This window comes from Pseudorasbora parva, chromosome 15, assembly GCF_024679245.1.
Source record: "Pseudorasbora parva isolate DD20220531a chromosome 15, ASM2467924v1, whole genome shotgun sequence".
Lineage (NCBI taxonomy): Eukaryota > Metazoa > Chordata > Actinopteri > Cypriniformes > Gobionidae > Pseudorasbora > Pseudorasbora parva.
The window spans coordinates 18,715,721-18,740,042 of record NC_090186.1 but is presented as its reverse complement, the minus strand read 5'-3'; the positions used below and the strand labels follow the sequence as shown (position 1 = coordinate 18,740,042).

The 24,322-nt window shown below is 42.8% G+C and overlaps 1 protein-coding gene across 3 annotated transcripts in view; it reads left to right on the top strand.

Moving 5' to 3' along the window:
• enpp1 (ectonucleotide pyrophosphatase/phosphodiesterase 1) overlaps positions 1–24,322 on the top strand; it is an 82,237-nt gene that overhangs the window by 4,269 nt on the left and 53,646 nt on the right. For all 3 annotated transcript variants that reach the window (XM_067417287.1, XM_067417288.1, XM_067417289.1), the window contains 2 exons: positions 19,778–19,903; positions 22,284–22,344. In XM_067417287.1, coding sequence (XP_067273388.1) covers positions 19,778–19,903; positions 22,284–22,344 — 187 coding nt within the window. The remainder of the gene's footprint in view (positions 1–19,777; positions 19,904–22,283; positions 22,345–24,322) is intronic.

Genomic DNA, 24,322 nt, shown 5'->3' with positions numbered 1-24,322 from the left:
CTCTCTCCTTCTAAAGATCATATACTCATGGCAAAGTTGTTTTCCGTTCTTTGCTTAAAGGGGTACTTCAGCGCTGGGAAGATGAATCTGTATTTAAACTGGGTCATTAATGTAGTAGAAATGTGAAATTATTTTTGAATTTGGTGCCTTCTAGACTGAGAAAAGACAGAAAATGTATTTTTGTCTCATGGGGATGAAAGACAACAATTCCCAGAATGCTTCGCTGCCCTGTGAGGCCATTCCTAAAGCCACCAACTTGATTACGGTCCTGAGTTGGAGAAGACACTACAATTAAAAACTGAACATATCTGTTAAATGTAATGAGCGAGTCACTGCGCGAGTATCACAGCACTGAGCACTAACTGCAGGAGTCAGATAAATGAGCTGATGATGAGAGCTGAGGTAGTCGCGACTACACTCACGGCATACATTCACAACGAGAGTTCAGTCTGGTGCGTTTCAGTTTGTGCCTTTGCAAGCTTAACTTTCATAGAAATGAATTTGAGAAGTTAAAAGACTTACATTGCTCACCATAGCTCCGTTTAAATGAGTGCCTGCAGCTGCCAGCTGAGCTGTGAGTGTGATCTCCATCCCCCATGCGCAGGTTCAAAACATGCGGAAATGGCTCCCTCTGCTGGCTGTAGTCTTTAGCCTTTGGCCAAACATTCCTCCTATGATGCAAATATTATCAGTTTGCATCATAGGAGGAATTTTTCCAGAAATAAAATGCATAAATCTCTTGTCTCAGGGGGATATGAGGGGGGAAAGCACATTTATTTGAATATACTCCAGGGTTTCTACTGATACAAGGCCATATGCTAATCACTGAAGTAACCCTTTAAAGAGTTCGTTGACCCACAACTGAAAATTCTACCAATAATAATTACTTACCCTAATGTCGTTTGACACCCATAAGACTGCCATTTATCTTCGGAACACAAATTAAGATATTTTTGTTAAAATCCGATGGCTCAGAAAGGCTTTCATTGACACCAATGTAATTTCCTCTCTCAAGACCCATAAACTGCACTAAAGACGTTGTTAAAAAGTCCATCTCACTAGTGGCTATACAATAATTTTATGAAGCGATGAGATTAGATTTTGTGCACAAAAAAATCGAAATGACGACTTATATAGTGTTGGGCCGATTTCAAAACAAAGTTTTAAACCGTTATGAATCAGTGTATCGAATCATGATTCAGATCGCCAATGTCACGTGATTTCAGCATTTTGGCAGTTTGACACGCAATCCGAATCATGAAACAATGCGCTGATTCATAACGGTTTCAAATTTTGTTTTGAAATCGGCCCATCACTATATAACTCGTTATTTAGTCTTTTGCGCACAAAAACTATTCTTGTCGCTTCATAAAATCATTGTAAAGCCACTGTAGTGAGTTGGGCTTTGTAACAACAGTTTTATGCTTTTTAGAGAGGAAATGACATTGGTGTCAATGAAAGACTTTCTAAGCCATCGGATTTCAACAAAAATATCTTCATTTGTACTCCGAAGATGAACAGAGGTCTTTCGGGTGTCGGACGACATTAGGGAAAGTAATTATTGACAGAATTTTCATTTTTGGGTGAACTAACCCTTTAAGGGCAAAAAGAAGTTTGAAAAATCTGTGACTGTTGCAGTAACTGTTTTGCACAGATATATTTTCACCCACCTTCTCTCGTCTTGAACACTCTTACTGAGACCTTGAGACTTTTACTTTAGACTTTCTCTCACTATTGCAATTCAACTCAGTGGATGCATACTTTTCACAGCATATATTTGATGCACTCTAAACTGTAGTGTAAAGGCACCAGACTTGTTTTTATCTCACACACACAGAGAGAGAGAGAGAGAGAGAGAGAGAGAGAGAGAGAGAGAGAGAGAGAGAGAGAGAAAGAGAGAGAGAGAGAGAGAGAGACGTACATATCATGCAGAATTGACACGCTACATGTAAATTATATTCTTTGTTCTATTTTCCTCTCAAAACAGCAGTTCATTTGGAATTATTCAGCCTTTAAGAACAAGCAGAAGCCACTGCCGGGTCATTAGGTAGTGGGTGGAACTAATGCACAAGCGTTCATCTATTACCGTCACTCTTTTGATTTCTAAATGTACTAGCCAATGGCAATTCTACTGCCAAGATGTGCATAGATGGTTGCACCAGATCTGTAATTTGGAATTCAAGTTAAGTTACATAGTCATGTTTATTTATATTCCACTTTATACAATAGATTGCTTTGAACAGCAAACAGCTTTATAGTAATAAACATGAAAAAAGGTGTCAGTCAATTTCTTATAAGGTAGCTCTTACTGTGTTTGTGTTCCCTATCTGTCACTCAATGATGTCAATGTAGTGACATCAACACATTGTCTAGCAAGATAAATTTTTTTCCATTAAAGAGGAATTTCCTCTAAAAGAGCAGACATCCTGTTTCTGGATGTGTTCGACCATTAGATGGTCACAATCGCTGAATCAGTTGCTGAAGCAGCCTTTGTGGGTGATACATGCTCTCATTGCGATAGCTTGGCCATGGGAAGGTTTCAGTTGTGACTTTTCCGGTCCTTCTGCTGGTATGAGAACGCGGTGGCAAGCACTGAGGGCAATTGGGGGGGGGGTACCAATAGAAGTGTTCCCACCGGGTGAATCCCCATGGGCCTTCCATTCCTCAGCACGCTCGTTTCTTTCGCAGATGAGTTAGGCAGTTCCCCTGAAAGTGAACTTAAAGGGATAGTTAAATGAAAATTTCCCCATGATTTACTCACCCACAAGCCATCCTAGGTGTATATGACATTCTTCTTTCAGACTAAAACAATCAGAGTTATATTAAAAAATGTAAGTGCGCTTGGTGGGGGTCAGATTCCAGGCATTCAGTTGGGTGATGTCCACCCTGGCTATGGCTCGACTTTGTAGAGAGATATGTCGAGAAAGTACGCACCCCGCAGGAAGGACCTGCAGACCAATCCATTGCGGACTCTTCGAACAGGGAAGGTGTCTCAACATCTCAGAACCTCAGCCAGGAGATCTGGAAGCAAAACTTCCCGACATGGTGGTCTCTGCTCTGCTTTGTCACGATGCATCCACTAGAGGTATATCAAAAACTGCTATTCCCTTGGTGCCCCCTGGGCAGAGCTTGGTGCATAGTTAGTGTTTCCAACCCATCACACTTGCTCATCAGAACAATTTCACTCGTTTCAGTTTGCCATTTTCAACGGCATCCTTTCCAATTTTTCTCCTGTGTGCGGAGGCCACAACAGAGGCTGTCCCACCAGCCAAAATGAGGCATGGGTTTTACAGCCTTTTATCATTCAGAAGAAAAGTGGTGGGTTGCAGCCAATCTTTGATCTGTGAGTGCATGGGCTCCTGTCCAAAAGGCTTACGCAGAAGCGCATTTTGACGTTCAACATCAAGATCGGTTCACAGCGATAGGCCGGAAGCACGCATACTCTTATCTCTTGATTATCCCTCAGCACTGACTGTCCCTACAGTTGAACTTTGAGGGATGAGCACATCTGCACAAGATCCTCTTCTTCAGGCTGTCCCTGTCACCCTGTGTCTTCATGAAAGTCACAGAGGCTGCCCTTGCCCAGTTAAGAAAATTGGACATTCACATTCTCATCTCAATGACTGGTCAATTCTAGCTCAATCTCGAAACCTATTGTGGAGACCCAGGGACCTGGTGCTTGCACCTCAGCTGGTTGGATCAACTGGGAAAAGAACAAGTTCTCATTTCTTTTATCCGAATGGAGTCAGAGCTCTCACGTCCACTCCCTGGAGAATTCCTCTAAGGACCTTCTTACTTAGAGACAGGGCACACTTTGGCACCTGTGCTCAGATCTCTGGAACCTCCATGGCTGGTCCCTGTACAGGATGCGGAAGACCTGAGTGGACTATCACCAATGGCAGATACTATCACTCAAGCCTAATTACCCTCTACGAAGCTTTGAAGTGACGTCTTTTAACTAAATTATGTTTTATTAACAAAGTCCGGGAGGAACACATTCAAATGCAATCCAATCATCATGTCTTTTCAACCAGCTGTCAGCAGTCAGTAATCAACAGCTCTACCCAATCAGCAAAAGTGGGGGCTCATATAAACTCAGTCAACTCACCAATGTTCCTCAACAGTTTTTCAGCATCCCTCCACCACCCTGTCTCCCTCCACACTTGCCTGGTTACTTTCCTAACTAGAGCTATGGGGGGAGTACTCTGGGTTCAGGCCAAATACAGAGCTCGGAGCCCTCTCCTCAGACAGCACACCCAATACTGTTATGCATATTATATACTATATGTAAATAGTAAAAGTGTGAACTCATGAAATGGTGTTCTTCCCAAAGTGAAGACGCAAATATATGGGCTGTCGGGTCAGTGCCTTCTTTCCTGCAGGAAAGGCTGGAGAGGCTATTATTCCCCTCCACCATAAAGGTGTATGTGGCTGCTATAGCAGCACTTCATGGATAGTAAGTCCTTTGGGAAGTTCGAACTGATCACATCCTCCTGAGCACTAGAGACTTCTTTTCACATGTGGTACTTGAGTCCATGTGATGCAGTCTCCATATGTTAACCTCCCTTCAGGGAGGATGTGGTTTAATCAGTGTCCTTTTCCCTGCATAGAGAAAAGAACACTTTCCCCAGCGATTTAAAGGGGGGGGGGGGGCACTCAGTTTCAGTCATCTCATGTCAATCTTGAGTACCTATGGAGTAGTATTGCATCTTTCATAGCTCCAAAAAGTATTTAGTTTTATTATATTAATAAAAGAAATATGGGCTGGACCGAGTCTTTCCGGAAAAAAACGAGCGGCTGGAGGCGTATCGTGTGGGCGGAGCTAAAGAATGACGATCGCGCACAAAGCGGTGACGTCCTCAAGTGTGGAGAAGAAAACGGCTATCGATCAGATTCAACTAATACAGCTATGATCCAGAATCAGATCCGGATTCATTGAATGAATAAGCACACTTTGTGAGAACGCTAGGTTTATGTTTGGGTGGTTTTACAATAAACAAACTGACACCTTTAGTGGTCAGCTAAACAAATGTATTTAAACACACACCATAGATCGCATGCTCCATTGATAAATTAAATAACGTTATACACGATCGTGTTGTTTACTGATGTTTACTTACGCAACGATAGCCAACAGCACAGACATTTGAAGCAGTTTTACTCACCGCCTGCTTCCAAAGCAGGACCGTGAACCTTTATCGTCACCGCTCCATCAAAAACACACTTCTTTGGTAACTGTTGATTTCGTGAATTTGATGTTGATGATGTGCCATTTCCCGTCATTTTAGCATTCAAATTGGTTCAAATGCAGCGCTGCCTTCCCGGAATGCTGTGCTGAAGCGTTGAAGTCGTTTGACATCACCCATAGGAATAAAGTGGAGCGCGGCGTGGACTATAACGATGACTGAATCTGCAACTGAGAGAGTGTTTATGGGTGTGCATTTCCTCTCTCACTCTAGTCACGAGCGCGCGCACCTTTCCGGAAGAAGAGCTCGTACGGCCCATACAAGGACCTTCCGCTCTGTCGACGTCAAGCGGACCCACACTCGAAAAAAAACTCTCCGAAACTTGTGAGAAAACAGAAGGAGCATTGACACAGAAATACTCCATCAAACGTCCAACTTAGTTTTTGAAACTTTGTCTATGTTTAGGATGGGAATCCAAGTCTTTAACAGTGTAAAAAGCTCAGTATGCATGAAACAGCATCTCTCCCCCCCCCCCCCCCCCCCCCCCCCCCTAATGTCTGGTCTGCACAGCTGTAAGTATTATCTTTTATTCAAAAAAGAAAAGAAAGAAAGGGGCAAGAAACAGCTTAAGTGACCTACTCCCATTGTAAGTACAGTCCTGACTGTGTTTGAGTTTGTTGGATCCTTGCATATGATCATAAAGCGATGTCACGTTAATCAAAAAACAAAAGACAGAGAAAATAACGTACTGTTCTTCACTGAATACATTTGATTTTTACAATGAAGACTATACAGCGTTATTTTATTTATTCATTCATTTCATTTGTGTTGTATTTCGTACCTTTATACTAATGTTAGACCTACCTGAAAACTTTGTGTTTATTTGTTCTTTTTTATTTTTATTCAATTTTTTTATTTATTACTGACTGTTTATTTGCATCTTTTTTAAATGCAGTAAAATGTCAAGCCTCCCTGTTCTGTGTAAGATATTGCAACAAAATAACCCAAATTATCGAAAAAATATGAGATAATAGTAAAAATATCTGTATATGGTCACCGACCAATGGTAGTTTTTCAGGCTTTTCAGGAAGCGGTTTCAAGTTCCAGAAACAAAATCCGAGTCCAAACGAGCTCTGTCTCTTAGACCATGTTCACACCTAGTGTTAACATGCATCTGACTAAAGGCTTTAGATACCAAGACGGTGCTCTCATATTACTATGAATGAGAGAAAGTGTACCATGTATTATGGTGAAATAAGTCCTGCCTTCTAAATAAAAGAGCCAATCTCCAAAAGGCTGCATCATTGCAGCTGCCATTAGAAGCTCCGATTGCTCTAGAAACGTAGGACTTAGGACTGTACATGCGCTCAGTCCAGCCTGAAATAAGAAGACAACGTTTATGGGACAGTTCATTTTAGATTTTGTTGTTTGTTTGTAATATGTTATTTAAATGTTAGTATGGCAAGCAGTATTTGAGATTATGTGATTTTCTTGTTCGAATAGATGGATGCCCTAAATAGGGCTGCAAAGTGAACTGGACATTCCTTGAACAATACTTTTAATCTGACTGTTCAAATTTCAAGGAGAGGGTGTCTGATTCCTTGACTTCATGACGTCAATTTGTTACTGCCTGCTAATAAAGCAAAAATAAATAAATAATAATAATTTAGTAACTTTCGAAATCTTTAAGACTTTCTTTTTTCTTTGGAATGCTTATATAATGAACACGTCACAAGGATGACTTATGATGTTTTTTGTCTTTTTTTTTGGCACTTGTCAGCCGTATTCTGCTAAACTTCCTCTTTTATGTTCCTCAACTCATAACAGCAGGGAATGACTCATTATTCCAACCAGACTGTTTTTAAAAAATATATATTTTAAGGCAAAGTTTAAAACAAGTGCAGTAGTTGATTGACAGTACTGTAGGTAGTCCTTCACCTCAGTCCAGGAACATTAGGACATTTAAAGAGAGTGTGCATCTCAATCAGTTCCCTAGATTGTGAATCAGTATATTGTGTACAAAAATTCAGGCACTGGTAACATGGCAATGTCCTCATTGTACAACATCAATACTTTTTTTTTTTTTTATGATTTTCTTTATAAAAATGTTCAAAACAACACAAAAACAGACCATTTTATCTTTAAGCTTTCTACATTTTAAATGTAAATATAAAAAAATCCTGGAGTATTTTAGGTTGTGCCATCGAGATCTCTATGCGGTTCACACCGCAATACCTAATGCTCAATTCTGATTTTTTTGCTCAGATCTGATTTTTTGTTTGGCTGTTCACATTACCTTTTAAAATGTGGCCTAAATCTGATTCCAGTGTGAACTGTTTCAGGTTTCAAACTAACCCGCATGTGCAAAAGAACAATATCAATGACATTAGATGCAGCACGCTGTTGCACTAAAGTTTGGGAGGTTATAGAGGAAGTAAGCATTTTCGCTTTTATTTAAACATGTTTGTGTAATGGAAGCCATAACATTAATGAGCAGGTGCTGAAGAGGAGAACAACAAAAAGAAAGAGAGCAAAGTTGGTTATTTTAGCCTTTTTTCGCCTTCCTTTGGCACTGAAGCCACGTTTTTCTGTGTCCCCGTTCTTCCATTTCGTGTGCTTTCAAAAACGGAGCGGTTATGGTAGGATCCTTCTAGTGAAGCTTGAATTGAAGTATCTCCCCATATACTAATTAGGTCTAACACCTAACTGACTCGCTCCATCGCTGTCCTCCATATCTAGTCAAGTTTTTAAAGTTACTGTCTGTGTCTGTTGTGTCTAGTGCTAACTCGCTGGTGCATAATTGTGACCAATGTCGACATAGATTGACGCAAAATACGCATCATATCCGCATCAAATCCGCTTTGATGGTTCACACTTCGCCCGCATTGGAAAAAATCAGATCTGGGTCCGATTCAGGACCACATATGTATGTGGTCTTAATCTGATTTGAAAAAATCAAATCTGGGCTAGATTTGAGTGTTCACACTACCTCTGAAGAGGTCTCACCTGATCACTTGACCCCCCAAAAATCAGATTTGGGCCACTTTTGCCTGCAGTGTGAACGGGGCCTATGGATCTCCAGGGCACCTTAGAATCCTTATCCATTTAGACCAGGGTCCTCAAATCTGGCCCACAAGATCCACTTTCCTGCAGAGTTTAGTTCTAATCAAACACACCTGAACATGCTAATCAATGTCTTCAGAATCTTTAGAAAATCACAAGTGGGTGTGTTTGATCAGGGTTGGAGCTAAACTCTGCAGTGCGTTGGCCCTCCAGGGTAAGATTTGAGGAACCCTGATCTAGACCCTCAAAGCTCTTGAAATAACCAGTAATACAATTTTTGGTTGGGGAGAAATTACCCCTTTAAGTTAGGATGCAGTTAAACAGATTATTACATTCCTGCTCCTTTACTATTCCATGTGAATTTGCACATCAAAGAATGGGTCTAGTTTTATAGGATAAAACTAGAAATAAAGGTGAGGATGAATCTTATAGGGGTGATGACCTGACAAATCAACTTTCCCTTGAGCTTTTGATATATAAAACGTCATCGTAATATAAGAATATCGTCTCAGGTTACGTATGTAACCCTAGTTCCCTGAGGGAACGAGACGCTGCGTCGAAACGCTGTGAGAACGCCTCTGCGTTAATGCGTCGTGAAGCGCCTGTAGAACCATTCCATCGGGAGATCGATCGTCGGCGACGTCATCACCCGGAGACTATAAAAGATCCGCGAACACAAACAGGAACTAGCTTCTGATAAAGCCTGAAGTAAGTGATCACGGGCACGCCGGGAGTATGGCAGGGCGACGCAGCGTCTCGTTCCCTCAGGGAACTAGGGTTACATACGTAACCTGAGACGTTCCCTTTCGGGGAACTCGAGCTGCGTCGAAACGCTGTGAGAACGCTTATACCCACATCGCCATAGGACCAAGTGTCTCGTATGTGTGAAGCCGAAGCGCACACGGTTACGAGAGTACCTGTGCCCCAACTGTAGATGCCAGGTCTACTTCATAGAACCTGACGAAGGTTAAAGGAGACGACCATCCGGCCGCGTTACAAATATCGTGGAGGGAAGCCCCCGACAAAAGTGCTTTTGAAGCAGCCATACCCCTGGTTGAATGCGCCCGGACAGCCAGTGGAGACGGCTGCCCGGCCGCTTCATAAGCAAGTGAGATGGCCTCGACCACCCACTTGCTCATCCTCTGCTTAGATACTGGGGCCCCTTCTTAGGGGGCCCGAAACAGACAAACAGCTGATCAGTTTTCCTCCACAGGGCAGCTCTGTGGACATAAGTATCTAACGCCCTGACAGGGCACAGCAGATTCAATCTTTCCTGGTCTGACGTCGTGAAAGGAGGAGGACAGAATGCCTGAAGAGTGATGGGGCCCCGTGGGCTCGTAGGAACCTTGGGGACATAACCCGGCCTGGGATGCAGAAATGCTTTCACCATCCCAGGCGCAAACTCTAAACATGAGGGCCCTACAGACAGGGACTGAATATCTCCTATTCTCTTTAGAGATGAAATAGCCAACAAAAATACCGTCTTAAAGGGTAAGGAACTTATCCGAAACCTCCTCCAAGGGTTCGAATGGAGGCTCGGACAAGCCCCGTAAAACAATGGCTAAGTCCCATGCTGGGACCCTCGAGTGCATCACAGGCCTCAACCTTAAAGTGCCACGGAGGAAACGTGTAATCAGAGGGTGTCTTCCCAAAGACACTCCACCGAAAGGGACGTGGAAGGCACCCAAGGCCGCCACGTACACCTTTATTGTGGAGGGGGTCAACCCTGCCGAGAACCTTGCCTGCAGAAACTCCAGCACTGTACCAACCGGGCAGTTAACTGGGTCCCACTGGCGTTCTCTGCACCATGCTGAGAAAAGTTTCCATTTCAGAGCGTACAGTTTCCTCGTGGACGGAGCTCTGGAGTGAAGGATGGTCTCTACGACCTCGGCCGAGAGACCTTCCTCTATGAGCCTAGCCCCCTCAGAGGCCAGGCCCACAGTTTCCACATCTCCGGGCGTGGGTGCAGGAATCTCCCGCCCGCCTGAGAGAGTAGATCCCTCCTGGTCGGAATCTCCATCGGAGAGCCTTCCAGGAGGGATATCAGGTCCGAAAACCATACTCTGGTCGGCCAGTACGGAACCACTAGAAGTACCTGGGCCACGTCCCGGCGTACCCTCTCCAGAACTCCTGGAAGCAGGACAATCGGGGGGAAGGCGTACAGAGGTAGCCTCGGCCACTCCTGTACCATGGCATCCAGCCCCAGCGGGGCTGGATGGGTCAGAGAAAACCACTGCGGGCAGTGGGAATTCTCCGCCGAAGCAAATAGGTCTATTTCCGCTTTCCCATAAACCTTCCATAGGAGCTCCACCACCTCTGGGTGGAGTCTCCATTCCCCGGGCCTCGGCCCCTGTCTCGACAGGCTGTCTGCTTCCTGATTTAGGACCCCGGGGATATATACTGCCCTGATTGACAGCAATTTCCCCTGGGCCCACAGGAGGATCCGATGTGCCAATTTGTCCAAAGGACGGGACCTCAGACCCCCCTGGTGATTATGTAGGCGACCACCGACGTGTTGTCTGTCCTGACTAACACATGGTGGCCCCTGAGGTCGGGCAGGAACTGTTTCAATGCAAGAAACACTGCGAGCATCTCTAGCCGATTTATGTGCCAGTGCCGCTGATGTTCCTGCCATAGACCCTGGGACGAGCGACCACTCATGGTCGCCCCCCAGCCCGTGAGAGAGGCGTCTGTCGTTAGCGTTACGCGACGAACATGAGCCCCCAACACGGGACCCTGAGATAAAAACCCCGGGTTTTTCCACATGACCAGAGCACGTAGGCATCGCCGCGTGACTTTGATCGTGCGGAGCGGATTTCCCCTCGGGGAGAACCCCTTCGTTTTGAGCCACCACTGCAGTGGCCTCATGTACAGTAGGCCAAAAGGTATCACGTTGGACGCTGCTGCCATGAGACCTAACAGTTTCTGGAACTGTTTCACAGTGACGGCCCGGCCTAGCTTCTGTTCTCTGACGGCTGCCAGGACCGATGCTATGCGTGTTGGCGATAATTGCGCCCGCATAATTACCGAATCCCAGTTCACACCTAGAAAAGTGGTTCTCTGAGCCGGAGAAAGCACACTCTTCTTGGCGTTCAGCCTCAACCCCAGCTTCGACATGTGGCCGAGAACAGCATCTCGATGCTGAACCGCCATCTGCTCTGTATTCGCTAGAATCAGCCAGTCGTCGATATAGTTCAGTATGCGGATGCCCTGTAGACGCAGCGGCGCCAGAGCTGCATCCACACACTTGGTGAACGTGCGGGGTGACAGTGCTAGACCGAAGGGAAGTACACGATATTGGTATGCCTCTCCCCCGAAGGCAAACCTCAGGAACTTCCTGTGATGTGGAAGGATGGAGACATGAAAATACGCATCTTTGAGGTCTATGGTGACAAACCAATCCTCCGATTTGACCTGCGCTACAATCTGTCTGAGTGTAAGCATCTTGAATTTGAGCTTGGCCACTGAGCGATTCAATAGCCGTAGATCTAATATCGGGCGTAAGCCCCCATCCTTCTTCGGCACGATGAAGTAACGGCTGTAAAAGCCAGACTCCCTGCTGGGAGGGGGAACCCTCTCTATAGCCCCTTTTTGCAGGAGTGTCTCTACTTCCTGTGCCATTAACAGAGCCTGCTCCGGGCCCACCTCTGTAGGTAGGACACCGCAGAAAGGAGGTGGCCGACTTCTGAACTGAATGGCGTACCCCTTTTCTATTATCTGCAGGACCCACTGAGATATATTTGATAGACGTTTCCACTCGTCTAGAAAATCTACTAAGGGAACCAGCCTCTCGAGGCTGGCCTCTGGTGTATTTTGAGCAACAAGCACAGTGCCCTGAAGCGGCAGACCGGCAGGGAACGACTGACTTGACTGCTCGGGAGCCCCCCGAAGGGGGAGCGGACCACCCTCGAGTGGCCCGCGGGGACCGTCTGCGCCCCGGCATTGCGGCGGGGTTGGCAGCGCGGCCCCCAGAGGGCGCTGCAGGACAACGGGTACCGTAGGCAGAGGTAAACACCGTTTCCCTTCGGAGGGGACTACCCTCAGCGTCCTTTTGTTTCCCCTGCCCTCCGAGGAGGGGGCGGACCACCCTCAGGTGGCCCGCGGAGACCCTCTGCGCCCCGACATTGCGGCGGGGTTGGCAGCGCGGCCCCTTGAGGGTACCGAAGGAAGACGGGTACCGTATGCTGAGGTAAGCACCGTCTTCCCACGGAGGGGAAACTAAGGGAACCAGCCTCTCGAGGCTGGCCTCTGGTGTAATTTGAGCAGCGAGTGCAGTGCCCTGAAACGGCGAACCGGCAGGGAACACCTGACCTGACTGCTCGCATGCCCTCCGAGGAGGGGGCGGACCACCCTCAGGTGGCCCGCGGAGACCCTCTGCGCCCTGACATTGCGGCGGGGTTAGCAGCGCGGCCCCCTGTGGGCACCGAAGGAAGACGGGTACCGTGTGCTGAGGTAAGCACCGATTTCCTTCGGAGGGGAAATGCCAGGGACGATGCAGCTGAAGGCGAGAGATAGCTCGCAAGCGTCTCTTCGATCTTCGGCATCGCCCCATAACCATAGTGTCTCAGCCCAAATATATTACTATATGCAGATGTATGTGGGCTGAACACTCTATATGATACCGGTTTCCTCCATGACCTAGACACCTCGGTGTGCAGGTCAGGGAAGAATGGCAGGACGTTGATGCTTTGCACGAGAGGGCAGGAATCGCTCATCTAATTTCGTTTTCTCTGATTTCGATGGGATTCAGATATTTCAGCCAGCCAGTCATTCCTTATTTTTATATTTAACCTGGCCACAGCTCTCGTGAGAACCTCAACTCACTAGCGGGTGACTGAAGTGGCGAGTCTTCAGTCGCGATGCTCTCAACGTCCACCTCCTCAGAGCTGGATAGTTGGAGCACCGGTGCCCCGCCCAGGGAGGAAGAGACCGCAGAGCGGGCTACCAAACCCCGAGACGAGACACTGGACGATACAGGTGAGGGCTGAGATAAGGCTGGGCCCGTCTCAAACCCCTCTGTAAAGTCCATGTGTGAACCCCACGACTGAAGCCACCGCTCTGCCTCGGCAGCAGCGGGACCAGAGCCGCGGGGAACACGAGCCGAGGCACCCTCCTCGAAGAGTGCCCGGCGGGAGCGCAGCGTTCTCAGTGGCATACGCTCACAGTGCTCGCAAGCAGCCCCCTCGAGGGCTGCCTGGGCATGCTGCGCTCCCAAGCAGGCTACACAAAGAGAGTGTGTATCCCCGCTCGTGATGTAGCGTGGGCAGGGATGAACACACCTCTTAAAGCTGCTTTCACTCGCCATTTTACTCTATCTATTTTATTTTCTCTTTGTTTGTTAATATATACTGCAATATTTAACAAAAGGGTGGAAAATCTCTGGATATAGACAGACAAAAACACCAAATAGACAGACAGGTTCACACAGATCGCTTGCTGAAGGCTCAGAAGCTAGTTCCTGTTTGTGTTCGCGGACCTTTTATAGTCTCCGGTTGATGACGTCATCACGTCGGCGACGTCATCACGTCGGCGACGATCGATCTCCCGATGGAATGGTTCTACAGGCGCTTCACAACGCATTAACGCAGAGGCGTTCTCACAGCGTTTCGACACAGCTCGAGTTCCCCGAAAGGGAACATATGTTTCAGAGCTGAAAACTTCCTTGTTAGTCAAAAGTGACACACAATTTTACTTGTTAGATTTAACAAATAAGCTTTAAATGCTTTATGCTAAATAACAGACCTTCCCCCAAAAGAGCAGGAAAGGTCTCAATCAGATAAGACTTTATTTATTACTTGAAAGAATGTGAAAAAGGAAACCCATTACTTTCCTGCATGAACTTATAAAAAAACTGTTTTATAAATGAGCTTGGACCCCAGGAAATGGGCCCTCATTTATCAATCTTGCGTAGAAACGGGCGTATATGTTGGCGTAAGATTATGCTTACACTCCTCTCACCGCCTGTTTTATGAAGCTGTGCGCACCTCTGCAATCCAGGTGTACGCAATACTTGCCTTTGATAAATGCGGCGGCTGAAAACGATCATCATTAGAATAACACGCCCCTATATATTCAAGTCTCTGCCTCCCCCACGCCCTCATTTTACGCTATTGACACACAGAAGACTAGCCTGACAAGCCAGACCCACATCAAGATGTTTGGTCTGGAAACTCACCATAGACAGGGCTCAATCCGAGGGGCGGGATAAACGGTTGTCTTTCAAACTCCCTCTGCACGCGATAAGATAGCGCTACACCAACCAGAGCAACGAAGGTGAAACAGAGCTCCTTGATAGATTAAACATTTGCCGTATCCGGTCGGCAAAACTCAGAATACATCTTCCCTTTTTAAGAATGACTTCAGTGCCGTTCTTTGTCCTTTTCTCAGAGAAAAGCTTAACTCCTAGTCTTCCAGAGTCGCAGTCTTCACAGAGTTCTGTGTTTACTAGAAGCACGCAAACGCAACTCGGCCGTTGTCATTATGGCCCCGCCCACCGACTCTATACACGATGTGATTGGCCCGGCAAGAGTTAGGGGAATACAGCTCAGAAGGGTATTGAGAGTTGCTAGACGACACTTGCGGGCAGATTAAATTTGCTGCCGCTAGGGTGCGTTTAGATTTCTAGGCTAACGGAAGACAGCAAAGAAGCAAAACGTCTCCAGTGTGGAGATCGAGACCATCATCAGGTGGAAAAAAACGAAATAGTTTTATTTGGGAGTTTAAAGAGTGGGATTAAAGGCACCCACAAAAACAAAATATGGACCCAAATTACGAGTAGCCTACTGTTAATAGTGTGGGGGCTGAGAAGCGCACTCCAACAGTTTAAATAGCTGTTTGGATGAGAAATTACCAATCACAATGCATTATATTACAGCACGTGTTTTGAAACAATTAGCATTTAATTTCGTATCACGTCACATGTTTTGGGGGATGTACAATAGTGATGATGATGTTATGTGGAGTATATTCACATTAATAATTGCATGACAATTTGTAAGATTCTTCTTCTTCTAATTATTATTATTATTATTATGATTTTTATTATTAATAATGACGCTAATTGTTATTTAGAAAACAAATGTCATTATTATTATTATTTAAAAGAAGAAGACTGTCATTTTTATTATTTGTCAGTCTGAATTATTTCCAGTCCCAGACGGTGCACAGCTGTCTGGCCTTACAAAAGCTCACAGGCTCGCAACTGGAGGAATATGCCTACAAATCAAATGCTTTGGTAAAGTCACACATATTAAACATTGAAGTGTTGCACAAAAATACACACTGAAGTTTATAATTACTATGTTGTTGTTGTTTTACAGTTGTTCATAATATATCTTTGTCAGTGCGTTTTGTGGTGTTAGGAATTGTTTTTCTGCGCATTTTCGCACTAACTCAAAATGTGCGTATACCACCTCCTGAACTAGCGTAGGATTTGAGCGTGCCGTACGCCAACGTCCATATTAATAAATCTTAAAGTCACCGTGGGTTTAGGTGTATGCCAGGTGTATATTTGGTGTTCGCACTTTTGATAAATGAGGGCCATTGTTTGTATGAATATAACGGTCTTGTAAAGTGTCTCTTGTATGGTATTTTGTGCTGTTCTCTTATGAATGGATCACCTGAGACGGTGTAAACTCTCCCTTGGGTCATGGTACTGCAACATCACACTCCCACTCTTCAGTTTCAGGAAGCCTTAAATTATGCCCTGAAAACCATCTGTGTTTGTGTGTCTGAGATAGAAAAAGGCAAATTTAAGTTATTTAAAGTGTGTGTACAGACACTGACCATTTATGCAGGTCTGGAACAGCCCAGAAAAGGTCTGACTTTGCAAACATTGGGAACAAGAATGTCTGTACCAACAACACCCACCTGCTGAAATTCCCTCAGTACAGTGTTAGAGCTCTGTGGAGTTACTGGGTGTCTCTGAGTTTGGATTCAAAGTCACTCCCTGTAGTTTTTCCCTCCTGATGTTTTGAATCTGTTCCATTTTCCAACACAGTAGCCAAACGGTCATCTCTGTGGCGCCTGCTGTGTGCACTGCATGTGCGGAAGGGGTGGATTTTGCTTTTTTTTTGGTGAATTGCACATAAAGGATCAGTGACTTTCGCTTTGCTGACAGCAACTCTTTTCCTGTCTCGCTGTCTCATTTCTCATTTACTATACTATAGAACTTAACTGCCAGTAAAGCATCTGCAGCTGTTGCTATCATACATACAAAAAACCACAGACCTAGTTTTTGTTGCTTTATCTTGTGTAACATCTTCTTTCTTTGACTAAAGATTCACAGATGTTGATAAGTACCTTTACTAACTACAAACACCACTGAACATAATCATTATGTTGCCAGCAGATGCTAGACCTCAGTGTTTGTGATTAAAAAGATGGTTTCTTTAAGAATTTGTTCGTTTTACTCAGCTTCATGTCTTTCCAAACATATATGACTTTTTCTACATTTTGTCTGTGGAATATATTGAAAAACACTCATGTTTTTGATGAATGTCATTTTTATGATACAGCTAATAAATAATAATATATATTTAATAGAACTTTCATAATAGTTAGAACTAAATAATAATAATAATAATAATAATAATAATAATATTTATTAAGAAAGAAGAACAAAAATGAAAAAGTTCAAAACCTCTTATTTTCATTGAGTATAACGATACATAACTAAAACTATAACTTAAATAAATAATAATTTTATATATATATATAATGACAACACGCAGCAAAATTGCTTAAACTAAATTATTGAACTAAAATTAAAAACATTCTTTGGGTGGATTTTAAACCCAGATTAACAAATCAGGATTAGTATTTAACCTGCGATTAAAATATCCATTAAAGATTCATTTTCGCCGCCATGATGGATTCGCCTTTGACAGCAACAGTGTTAATATTCCATTGACCAAACTCTCTCTGACTAAGTAGCTCTTGCCAATAAAGGAAATAAACATGTAAAATGCCAGCTGTCCTTATAAAGTGCTACGCAGAGAGACCGTTACTGATCAAGCAGAGAATGAAAACTGCAGCAGCACGTTCCGATTTCATAAGCATGGAAATATGCATAAGATTTGCATATTTAATGAGGTTCTGCTCCCCTGTCAGTTCAGTTCACATGAGGGAGGGATTGTTTTAAAAGTGGCAACCAGAATGATTCTATGACAACGCTCTTAATGTATTTATTAAACAAACACAATTATTTATTTTTCATCCACCCGTGATTTATTGGAATATACTTTTTTTCATGAGTTGACCCCCACAATCGGTGGATATAAGCGCGAACCGCACACACAAACAGGTGCACATGCGCCCTATCAAGTCAAGGGAGTGAACAACACAGATCAAGAAATTAATGTTGTTTCACTATCTAAGATTCACCGGCCTGCCGACAGGCTTCCGTTTTGGTAGTCCGGTATGGGGTTGTCATTTCCTGCCCTATGTCCGAGTCATGTCCTGTGTGTGTCATGTCCTGTGACAGCCTGCTAAGGTGTGTTCATGTACACATAATCAAAACGATCTGTAACAAGGCAATACATATAAAAAAACATATTTTACTCGAATAAGTGTGTTGCACCATTCCTGTCGGATCCAATATAGAAGGAAGAGCATTGTGTTTTAATGTCAATAGGTCTGCAAATCCAGTATTGACCTGTCTTGTTTATAAATGATTCTGCACTGAAATTAAAGGGGTACTTCAGCACTGGGAAAATTAATCTGTATTTAAACTGAGTCATTAATGTAGTAGAAATGTGAAATGATTTTTGAATTTGGTGCTTTCTAGACTGAAAAAAAGACAGAAAATTTATTTTTGTCTAATTGGGGATGAAAGACAACAATTCCCAGAATGCTTTGCGGCCCTGTGAGGCCACTCCCAAAGCCACCCCTTCTGAATCACTGATCACTTTCCCACCACTGCGTTCATCTTCATAAAATCAGTTCAGTTAGGGAACAGACACTACAATTAAAAACTGAACGTGTCTGTTCAATATATTGGTATTTAGCCGCTGAGTGAGTGTCACAAACGCAACAGGAGTAAGATTACACTCATCATGATGAATGAGCTGAGGTAAGAGCTCTCGTGATGAGAGCTAAGGTAAACGCATCTGCACTCGCGGCAGTAGTTCTCAACGCTTGTTCAGTCTGGTGCGTTTTCAGTTCATGCCTTTGGAAGCTTAACTTTTAATGGGAATTAATTTGAGAAGTTAAAGCACCTCCGCCGGCCGCTCCGTTTACATGAATGCCTGCAGCTGCGAGCCGAGCTGTGAGTGCGGTCCCACTCCCCATGCACGGGTTGAAAACATGCAGAAATAGCTCCCTCTGCTGGCTTTAGTCTTTAGCCTCTGGCCAAAATGTTTACAGATTATGCAAATTGATGTGCTATTTGCGTCACTGGAGTAATTTTTCCAGAAATAAAATGCATATATCTCTCGTCTCGGGGGGGGGGGGGGGGGGGGGGGGATCATTCGAATATACTCCAGGGTTTCTCCTGATAGAAAGCCATATGCTAATCGCTGAAGTAACCCTTTAAGCAAGCCAGGCACAGCACAGTGTCTTGCTATCTTTGGCATGTTTTTTGCTCAGTAACACAATCTGAGTCGGTGGGCAGGGCTACGGAAGCAGGCATATTGTACATATTTATCTGTTGAGGCAGCTTTTCCTCATTCTATACGTCATTGATCAATTTGAGAGATCCCGTTTTCTGGGCCTGGTGTCAATAAAAGCTTTTCATCGACTAACAAGTATGTTTTCAACTCTGAAACTTGCAGTATATTCTTATATAACGATTGACTTTTATATATCAAATGCTCAAGGGAAAGTTGATTTCTCAATTCATCACCCCTTTAAATGTAAAGCTGCTTATTTTTATACAGCAGAATTATTAGATAGACCTTGATTTAATCTATATTTAAGATTAATCATTGTTAGTGCAACCCACCCTAAAAATATTAATAACAACTATAAAAGTACCTCAATGATACTAAAATAGCACTGATTCCCATATGGTCGAAGATTTTCATAATAAAATGAACAAAATCATACAATTTAATGGTTGAGCATGTGTCACTATTTGTTCCTTTGAAAAAAAATCTGAAATTAAAAACTTTACAAAATTTGAAATTGATTTAACAGCATTAACATTTTTTCCCTTGTGCGTTGAGTTTCTTCAAGTTAAAGTTAATTTGAATTTCGGTTGTTTTAATACTAATTATGATAACACTTCATTTTACAGTGTTCTTCTTACACATGTTGCATGTAGTTACTATAGTATTAACTATAAATAGTTATAAAGATATTTTTTAATCAAATGTCTGCTTTTAAATATGCTTATACACTCCTCTATACCGCTCTGAAGGCTTGTCATATATACCAGATCCTCAGCGGTGTATGTCTTGATATTGCACTGAAACACATTTTCTGTCAAACAGCTTTGAAACTAAATGCACTGTGCAAATCACTATAAAAATTATCATAATCTTCCCACATCTCTGTCATGCTGTTTATCATCCATCATTGTGTTCCAGGTAAACGCTGGACATGTTCTAAATTCCGCTGCGGTGAGGAGCGCTTGATGAGCAGCCTCTGCTCCTGTTCTGGAGATTGTGTGAAAGTGGGTGACTGCTGCTCGAACTACAAGAGCACATGTGAAGGTACATGGCATTTGCTCTTCTATTCCATAGCTGCATATTCATTAGTTGTCATTTATGTTGTGTAAGTGAAAGACATTTTGGATTGCTACAATCCCAGAAGGATTGTATAAAACCCTCAAGCTGGTTAGGTTTATTTCATAGATTTGAACAGACGTGTATCTGTTTTGTTGAACGGCTCATAGCGTCTGTTAAGTTGTGATGGATCTGGAGGGTTTCCCTGAAGTTATTCGGGCCTATCTCCGCTCAGCAGGATAGAGAGCAGTGCGGCTTCCCTACATGGTGGTTTCATTGCCAGTTGTTTTTCTTTTAAATATTTTGACAAATGTTCAGCTGATTATTTTAGGTCAATTTACGGGTGTGATGTACAGAAAAGTTTTCAAATAGTGTTAGGTAACACTTTATTTTGATAGTCCACTTTAGACATTCTACTAACTATTAAGTAACTTTGCAACTACATGTCAACTAACTGTCATTAGTAACTGAGTATTTGTAGACTGTCTGATTAATATTTACTAAAACTTTATTTTGTCGGTCCCCCAACAGACATTCTACTGACTATAAGCAACTTGGCAACTACAATTCAACTTTTTCTACTAACCCGAATCCTAACACCTAACCATAACCTACCAGTCTACTGACAGTCTACTAATACTCTAATGACAGTTAGCTGACATGTAGTCGCAAAGTTACTTATATATAGTAGAATGTCTAAAGCGGACTATCGAAATAAAGTGTAACATTTATTTCTATATAACAAAACTTTCTGCATTTTTACATTTTCAAAAAAACAAATGATGTGTCATTTATAAGCTTGTTCATCATGGGGACCTCAATTTTGGTCCCCACGGTGACACGAGTTGGTGTTGGTGAATTCAGGTTGAAGGCACTGGGATAGAAAAACATGAACACACACATTGAGCATGTTTACATGCACACCAGTAAGCTGGTTACACACAATATAAGCTTATTTAAATAAACAGTTTTCCCCGTTTACATGCAAACAATTAAACTGACAACGCAAGTAAACCGCATTTACATGACTCTATTAATAAACCAAGTTTTTTTCCTTGTACTGACCTCAAAAATAATAATGTCCATATCTGACTCTGAGTTTTTCAAATGTTACGTCAGTTGTGATGTTAAATAAAGCGTGCACCATGTCAGCGGGAGATTTACAGTTCATATTATCCCTCATGCAGTTCCAGATGCAGCGTTTTGACTGAACCTCTTCTACTTCTGCTGCATGAGATGAAAACACATATTAACAAATTTCTGGGTCTTAAAAAAGTTTGCGTTTTTGATATATGTCCTTATTTCATGCAAAACGCTAGCTTGCTCTGTCTGGATGCGTTTAAATCTGCTCGAAGTTTGTGTTTTTGTCACCTATCACACATGCGCACTTCAAAAAGCCGACAGAAAGCAGGTTCATGCGTTTACATGCAGTGCGAAATCGGGGTAAGAGGGAAAAAAACGACCTGTCCGAACCGGTTTATGCTTACGCCGTTTATGACCTTACTCCAATGAAAGAAAACGGGTTACCGCGTTTACATGACCATTTTCATTGTCGGCTTTCTGGGCATGATCGGCTTAAGAGCATGCTATAAACGCACCCATTGACCTGACATGGAAAATATGCTGTAATGTTACTTTGGAGAACTGTATTTCTACAAATTATTCTAAACTATGAAAATAATAATACAAAAAAAAAAAAAAAAAAAAAAACACTGTTAGAGTTTTTTGAATAACAGGAGTTTTTACTCAAAACCTTTTGAGAAATAATCCTTGTGACAACTAGCATTGCCTTCTTTTGTTTTAAGATTTCACTGTAACTGAATTTAAAACACTGAAACTGAACTTTGAACAGTTGGAAAACACAAATTGCTCACATACAGTATGATGTATGTGTTAACCTTTTTAGATGTTGGCTGTGTCCGCTCATAATTCCACTAGTTGTCTCACTTACACTAACGCTTATGTACACAATCACAGCCATGTTTGTTCTTGTGGGTGCATTAGCCCCTGACAGCTAATTACTATCACTTGAAAATAAGTGCATGGACAATGTCATTTTTTTGTATCTTTAGAAGGCTGTGATGAAGTTCCAGTATTTTTTTTTTTTTTTTTTAACTTTGGCTTCTTTCTTGTTTGATTTGGCAACAACATTCAGAGTCAGTGTGCTGTGTTATCATCTTAACAAGGGAAACAAGTATTCGACCCTTAAACAAAACCTTTTTGAATTATTCCTCATTGCCCTTTCAATTCACCTTCTCACTTTTAAGTCAAAGTACACTTTAGACAATTGAACACTGAAAGAACAAATACACCTGGCCAGAGTTTCGAGTTACTGATACTTGCTTTCTCTTCCTTCTTTTTTTCACAGGTGAAAAAACTTGGCTTGAAGAGGACTGTGAGGACATCAGGACTGCTCAATGTCCTGCTGGGTAACAGACTTTGTTTATAAATGAGATATGTGGCTCTGTATCAAGTTATTATCCTTAAGTCAAAACATAGAAATTAACATTATCGTTTCATTTAATAAGGCTTTGAATGTTTTCTTTCGACACATTGTGTGTTGACCACCATGTCCCTTTGACAATATGTTTTTACCAACTTTTGGGATAAAACAGTATTTGCTTCCTTTGAAAATTATATCCCTGGATTCGCATGATCGAAAGCTAAAACAGCTGCCCACTGTTGGTTAGCCAAATAATTCACAGACAGTGATTTTAAAAGAAAATCACTGGGAAACTGTTTTCAGAGAGTCTTTTGTCTTGTCTAATGACATAGAACAAATTCAGGTGAGCTGTAATCATGAACAAGCAAATACTTAACTTAATATTTTAAAAAATGTGACGTGCTGGCAAAATTATTCACGATGAGCAAATTTTCATAAATGAGTTATTGATATTTTTACATTTTCTCTATTCTATTCCCTAATCTTCAAAATTATAAAGGATTTGTTGTAAGTAGACACAAACATAGCTACACCTGTTTGAAAGCAACAGAAAAAGCAAAGTACATTTTGGGTGCTAAAGTCAAGTTTTCTGAAGTATCCAAAACAAGATCCACTACCAACCATACCTTAAAATCCCTGTACATCAGCATGAGTTTGGAAATCACATTTCATTGTTTTGGACTCACAGAGAACAGAGAGTAGCTATAGGGAATTTGCTATGGATGTTCACAAAGTTGAATGCTGCTCATTACAATACCACTGCTTAGGGGAAGGGCTAGTTGTTGAGAAAAAATCTCAGAAAACATACAAAAAATATAATTGTAGATATTTCTATTTGGAGCTTTGGGATCTCTAGATGAGGGCTTGATGAACTAATTTTTGTAAACATAAAATTCAACCAAAAACGTTGCATATTTTTGCATTTAGCTTGTAATTAGCCTGTGCTCATTACACAGTTTTTCTTGAGTTTAATGTGAGCATTTTTTAGTGATCAAGTCATTATCTACATAGTGCAGCTGATTGGTTGCAGTGACATCAGCAGACAATGAGCTTGCTGCTCAAAATACTTGCCATTGTTTTGCTATTAGCAGTTCTGTCACTTTCAGAAACCCTCCACCTTCCCCTGCTCCACCTGTATAGATCTGTTACAGGGTTATTTAATGTATGTTATTTGTGCAACAGCAGCATGTCTTACAGGCTCACAGCAATGTCTGTAAATGTATTGGTAGTAACAAGTCTCTGTACTGGTAGAGGTGTTAGTGAGGCCAGCAGGGAGTGCTCACCCTGTGGTCTGTGTGGGTCCTAACACCCCAACATAGTGATGGGGACACTATACTGTCAAAGAGCACCGTCTTTCGGATGAGAAAGACGAAAGGCGTAATTCTCTGTGGTCGTTAAAAATCCCAGGATGTCCTTCGATAAAGAGTAGGGGTGTAACCACGGCATCCTGGCCAAATTTGACCAATGGCCCCTGTACATCATGGCCTCCTAATAATCCCCCTCTCCTGATTGGCTTCATCACTCTGTCTGCTCTCCGCCATAAGCTGGTGTGTGGTGAGTGTTCTGGCGCAATATGGCTGCCGTCGCATCATCCAGATGGGTGCTGCACATTGGTGGTGGTTGAGGAGATTCCCCCTTCTATGTAAAGCGCTTTGGGTGTCTAGAGAAGCAGCAGCATAATTCAACAGCAGCAGCATAGTAGCAGATCTATTTAAGTCAAGACCAAATATAGTAACTTTGCCACATCCATTTAGCCTGACAAGCCAGACCCACATCAATATGTCTGGTCTGGTCACATCCACCTGGGGTTCTTTTCGCTGAGAAGATCCCAGAAAATGCCTGAGCGGGTCTGTACTATCCTTCCTCCAAGAAGGGTTGGAACAAACGCTGTCTCCTTCCACCCTAAAGGTTTACGTGGCTGCGATCTCTGTGCAACATGACATTGTGGATTCAAAAAAGGTAGG